General features: G+C 48.3%; 1 protein-coding gene across 1 annotated transcript; it reads left to right on the plus strand.

The window, feature by feature from the left end:
• Positions 1-4,349: 4,349 nt before the first annotated feature.
• On the plus strand, positions 4,350-5,986 carry LOC310770650 (potassium voltage-gated channel subfamily A member 3; the record flags this gene model as incomplete). Its single annotated transcript, XM_083663394.1, has 1 exon — positions 4,350-5,986. The coding sequence occupies exon 1, from the start codon at positions 4,406-4,408 to the stop codon at positions 5,984-5,986; it is 1,581 nt and encodes a 526-aa protein (XP_083519520.1). The 5' UTR covers positions 4,350-4,405.
• Positions 5,987-6,356: the final 370 nt, after the last annotated feature.

Consider the following 6,356-nt stretch of genomic DNA (forward strand, 5'->3'; position numbering starts at 1 on the left):
ACTACGGATATCGACCCGCTGAGCTATTTTACCATCGTTGGTACTATGTTTATCTTATATTACCTCCTGTTGACCCTGTTGAATTTGTTTTTGTGAAACTGCCATGCTGCCTTTTTGACCAGGAGTCAGGAGGAGTCAGGAGGAGTCAGGAGGAGTCAGGAGGAGGAGTCAGGAGGAGTCAGGAGGAGGAGTCAGGAGGAGTCAGGAGGAGTCAGGAGGAGTCAGGAGGACTCCCTGGAAAAAGAGATCTTGTATCTCATGGGACCTTCCTGGATAAATGAAGAATAGATAACAATGGAATAAAGTGAATTTAACCACAATCTTGTGTCTGTGTGTGTGTGTGTGTGTGTGTGTGTGTGTGTGTGTGTGTGTGTGTGTGTGTCTGATGATAGTCGCCGAAAGGTCAGTCAGGGGGTCAAGTCGAAATGTGTGCCAATGGGATAAGAGTCAAATAAAGGGGCTTAAAGCCACACACACACACACACACACACACACACACACACACACACACACACACACACACACACACACACACACACACACACGGCATGTAAACAAGCATCATGCAGATGCATACAAACAAACAAACAAACAAACATATAGTCAGCCATTGCCCATGTTGATGGGAGACTTTTCAGATCAGTCCAGTCATCCAGGTTAATTGAATCTCGGGGGAAGCAGATGTTCGCTACAGAGCAAACACAGCCATCCCTCACAATTAGCTCCAAGGCCCCTTCCTTTGCTGTTCTGTTGTTATATATATATATAGATAGATAGATAGATAGATAGATAGATAGATAGATAGATAGATAGATACATAGATACATAGATACATATAGATATATATATAGATATATGTGTGTGTGTGTGTGTGTGTGTGTGTGTGTGTGTGTGTGTGTGTGTGTGTGTGTGTGTGTGTGTGTGTGTGTGTGTGTGTGTGTGTGTGTGTGTGAGAGGTGAGGTGAGGTGAAGTGAAGTGAAGGTATATGTATGAAGAGAATGTGATGAAGGTCTCACCACCGAAACGTTATTATTCTGATTAAACCTTTTTTTGCATGTGGAGACGGTGTGCGGGAGTTTATTTTGGTACTGTGTTGGGTTTTGCCCTTCTCCGACGCACCTGTCGAGTCTAGGTGTGCAAAAGCTTTTTTTCCTTCCTATATGTACGAAGGTAGAATACAAAATGTGTGAACATTCACAAGGCCGACTCCATCTCTGGCAGACGTCAGAGGAGCAGACTGAAGGAGAGCTATTGAAAAGGTTTATAATAGTTTGTCTTGGCGTTTTGATTTTGGCTGTGTTCAGATGTCTGTTGACTTCCTTCATAATGCTATTCGAGGTCCTGTGGCCCACAGGCAGCAAAAGGCTGCTGTGGCTCATTTGGGGCTAGATTGCATTGAGTTGCTACAGCAGCTTGGCTATTAGGTTTCTCCTTTCTTCCCGCCTTGCCTAAGCGTCCTTGGGTTTGAGAAAGGCGCTATAAGTCCAAGTTATTATTATTATTATTTGCCCTTTTCACTGGGCTTCTTCAGTCTAGGTAGGAAACGTGTGGTTCTTTGGCCCCGCCCATTGACTCAACCAATGTGATTATTTCTGCCTCACGAGCAGTGTTGGGAGTAACTAGTTACTAAGTAACTAGTTACTGTAGCTTAACTACTTTTTGCAGTAATCTAACTAATTACTTTTTCAATTTGTTACGGTTACTAAAATAGTATCTGGGCTAGTTACTAGTTACTCTCTAGGTCTAGGACATGAACATCACAGACAACTTCAAAGGGTTATCCGGTTTCTGATCCTCAGACCTAGTCCGGGGAGAGAGCTGCAGCTGCAGCCACAGCCCCAGAGGCTCCCCAATAAGTGAATGTTCAATGCCACACTGTGGCACAGTGACACTAACATAATGTGTGCAGTTGAAGCAGACTTTTAAAAGTAACGCAAAAGTGACTTTCCCTAGTAGCTAATTACTTTCAAGTAACTAGTAACTTTAAAGTAATTACTTTTTGAGAGAAGTAACTAGTCACTGTAACTAATTACCAATTTTCGGTAACTTGCCCAACACTGCTTACGAGCAGCTCTGCCTCTGAGAAATGTGTGTGTAAAAGCTTCAATCCGCTTATCGGCAGGTCCCTTTCAGGGAGGTGTCGCTTTCAGCACCTCGGACAGCAGCTGTCCTGGGACTCCCCGCCCCTCCTGATGCCCGAGGGCGTCAGGTCACCACAGATAATGACAGTATCAATATCATCTGCCACCACAACCTCCACACCAAACCCGCCTGTGCGGCGACATCTCTGGAGCCAAAGTGCAGCCACGACAGATGACTCAGAAGATCTCATTTGATCAATGACATCAATGAAAGTTTCATTGATGGATCACTGAACTTGCAGGAGCACACAGGCAGAGAGGGATCACTGGGTCCTGTGTGCTCCTGTGTGTGTGTGTGTGTGTGTGTGTGTGTGTGTGTGCGTGTGCATGTGTGTGTGTGTGTGTGTGAGAGAGAGAGAGAGAGAGTGTGAGTGAGTGAGTGTGTTTCTATTTTTGTTTAATCTGTATGCTGTATTATAATGATACAAATATAACAAAACCAAAGTTGGACTTGCTTGGGCTAACTTATGGCGAGTAGGCTACCCGTGTCAGTACAAGCTATACATTATGTGAGGCTTTGATGTTATTTTAGGGGCGAAGCAACATTTGATATCGCCCCATTGTTGTCAAAACCATGGCGCTGGTAATCGTCTGTGAGGGTAAAGCCCATCAAGCTTCAGGTATGAAAGGCAGGGATTACTCATCTCTCTCTCTCTCTCTCTCTCTCTCTCTCTCTCTCTCTCTCTCTCTTTCTCTTTCTCTCTCTCTCTCTCTCTCTCTCTCTCTCTGTATGTGTGATTATATGAGATCAAATATGTCACCTGTCACATGGACAAGCCATCATATTATCATATTATTAATTTAATAATTGATTGGGCTATATATGGGACTTATACGTCAGTGTTATAGTGCATTTGATAGTGATTTATTTTTCATATTCAGATGGGATGCGATGCTGTAGGCCAGTGGTTCTGAACTTTTTCATGTCAAGGACCCCTAAAATGACACACAAATTAGACCGCAGACCCCCATTTGATAAGATTTTGTCCCAGCTCCCCATCTGATAAGTGTTTTTTTTTTTTTTTTTTACCTTTAGATGTTTTATTACAGAAAGTGCATGAAACTGATGACCAAAATAGTCATACATTCTGTCATTGTGTTACTTATGTTTATGGATGGAATTCTAGTGAAAATAAGTGATCCCACTTTTTGCCGGGGACCCCCCTGAAACCTCCTCAAGGACCCCTAGGGGTCCCCGGACCCCACTTTGAGAACCACTGCTGTAGGCTGCCTGGCCTTTTCTCCCTTTTATAGATTTTCTGTGGTATTGTGTCCTAAAAGTTGTTTTCCCTGAGGGTTAGATGTTTCACTCTTCTCTCTCACAGTCGGCGACCTGTTCATCTCTCCTCTGTCTTTTCCATCCCCGCCCTCCACTGTTCCTCTGAACTCCACACCTCACCACCACGTTATCCCTGAGGCGCACGCATCAATTAGGCTTCAGAGGCAGAGAGGACGGCAAATCATTAGGAGCATCACATCTTTCTTTATAGACTAATTAAAGAACGAATGTCAACAGAGAATGATCTGTGTATTTCCCAAATGCTTTTCTCTTTGTCCACATGGCACACCTATGCGTTTTCATGCCTGGGTGAACGAACAGAAGCTATGCGTAAAGCTGGTGTGTCTCTCAGAGTGTGGTGTGAAATCCTTAATATAGCCGATTTAAATATATCTTTTATAGCCTTTCTCCAAACACCCTATCAGTGTGACCTTGGTAAAAGGGGGAGACTATTTGGACTGTGTGTGTGTGTGTGTGTGTGTGTGTGTGTGTGTGTGTGTGTGTGTGTGTGTGTGTGTGTGTGTGTGTGTGTGTGTGTGTGTGTGTGTGTGTGTGTGTGTGTGTGTGTGTGTGTGTGTGTGTGTGTGTGTGTGTGTGTGTGTGAGAGAGAGAGAGAGAGAGAGTGAGAGTGTGAGAGAGAGGTGGGCACGCCCAAAACGATGTTTTTTGAATGACGCCCGTCTGTTGCTTCTTGTTTACGTCGGTGCGCTCTGCCATTGGCGGAGGAGACGAAAAGGTACCCAGCGCCGGCGCGCAGCGCAGCAGTGTTTATAAACCCCACATCTTTCCCCCGTGGGCGGGAACACTAACATCACACAGAGTGAAAGTGAAGCACGGGAAGAGAATGTGACACACACACAAAGAGAGAGCGAGTGTGTGAGAGAGAGAGAGAGAGAGAGACGGTGGAGGAGACGAGGTTGAGCGGGGCTGGCGGAGGGGGCGCGGCGGCCGTTCCTGTGTGCGTCTCCATCCCGTCGGGCGCGCATGGACGACCACCTCAGCCTCCTGCAATCCCCCCCGCCGAGCGCAACCAAAACCCGGGGCGACACCCTGGTGAACCACGGCTACACAGACACAGGAGCCGCCGTGATGACGGTGGTGGCGTGTGGTGGTGACAACATGCTGGAGGACTCGCAGGCTCTCCCGGGCCACCACTCGCTGGACCGCTACGAACCGGACCACGAGTGCTGCGAGCGGGTGGTCATCAACATCTCGGGTTTACGCTTCGAGACCCAGCTCAAGACCCTCTCCCAGTTCCCAGAGACTCTGCTGGGCGACCCCAAGAAGAGGATGAGGTACTTTGATCCGCTCAGGAACGAGTACTTTTTCGATCGGAACCGACCGAGTTTTGACGCCATCCTCTATTACTACCAGTCTGGCGGGCGCATCAGAAGACCCGTAAACGTGCCCATTGATATTTTCTCCGAGGAGATCCGGTTCTACGAGCTGGGAGAGGAGGCTATGGAGAAGTTCAGGGAGGATGAGGGCTTCATAAAGGAGGAAGAGCGGCCCCTGCCTGAGAATGAGTTTCAGAAACAGGTGTGGCTGCTGTTTGAATATCCGGAGAGCTCGGGTCCCGCCCGGGGCATCGCCATAGTGTCTGTCCTCGTCATTCTCATCTCCATTGTCATCTTCTGCTTGGAGACGTTGCCAGAGTTCAGGGACGACAAGGATCCCATCAACATTGAGCCTGTGATTAACGGCACATACCCGGACCTCGGGAGCCCTTTCTCAGACCCGTTCTTCGTGGTGGAGACGTTGTGCATCATCTGGTTTTCCTTCGAGCTGCTGGTGCGCTTCTTTGCATGTCCGAGCAAGGCCATCTTCTCCAAAAACATCATGAACATCATTGACATTGTGGCCATCATTCCATACTTCATCACCCTGGGCACCGAGCTGGCGGAGAGACAAGGCAACGGCCAGCAGGCCATGTCACTGGCCATCCTGCGCGTCATCAGACTCGTCCGGGTGTTTCGCATCTTCAAACTCTCACGTCACTCCAAGGGTCTGCAGATCCTGGGACAGACTCTGAAAGCCAGCATGCGCGAGCTGGGCCTGCTCATCTTCTTCCTCTTCATCGGAGTCATCCTCTTCTCCAGTGCCGTCTACTTTGCCGAAGCGGACGACCCGGACTCGGGTTTCAACAGCATACCCGACGCTTTCTGGTGGGCCGTTGTCACCATGACAACCGTGGGTTACGGGGACATGCACCCCGTGACAATCGGGGGGAAGATTGTGGGGTCTCTGTGCGCCATCGCCGGCGTGCTGACCATCGCGCTGCCCGTGCCCGTCATCGTCTCCAACTTCAACTACTTCTACCACCGGGAGACGGAGGGCGAGGAGCAGGCACAGTATCTCCACGTGGGCAGCTGTCAGCCTCTGGCGGACACGGAGGAGCTGAGGAAGACGCGCTCCTCTTCCTCACTCAGCAAGAGCGAGTATATGGTGATAGAGGAGAACAGCGCCTTCAAAGTGCAGCAGCCCAACTTTCCCACCACCACCACCACGCAAAATAGCTCGCAGAACTGTGTGAACATAAACAAAAAGATTTTCACCGACGTGTAGCCGATTTTAGAGTTGTGTGTGTCCCTGAACACGGGAGGGGTGGGATGCGCTAACACACAGCTGGTTCTGTCCGTTACGCACCAGTGTGTGGAAGCAGCGGTGGATCAGAAAAAAGAAAGGACAAAAGAAAGAGAGAGCTATTCCCTGTCTGTTCAGAGACGCTGCCGTTTGCTCCATTCCAACAATCAGAATTTATCATTTCAAAGATCTGAATTCATAATTCAGTACGGTTCCATTCGCGCTTGGAGAGAAGGAGAGAGAGAGAGAGCTCTCCTATAAAGTTATAGGCCTATTCTTCTCTGGGTGACTTTTTTCTGCTATTCCGGGGAGATTGACCTGTTGTGTATTGTGCAATAGCCATTACATTATC

The sequence above is a fragment of the Poromitra crassiceps genome (genome assembly GCF_964638095.1).
Source record: "Poromitra crassiceps genome assembly, contig: HAP1_SCAFFOLD_143, whole genome shotgun sequence".
Taxonomy (NCBI): Eukaryota; Metazoa; Chordata; class Actinopteri; order Beryciformes; family Melamphaidae; genus Poromitra; species Poromitra crassiceps.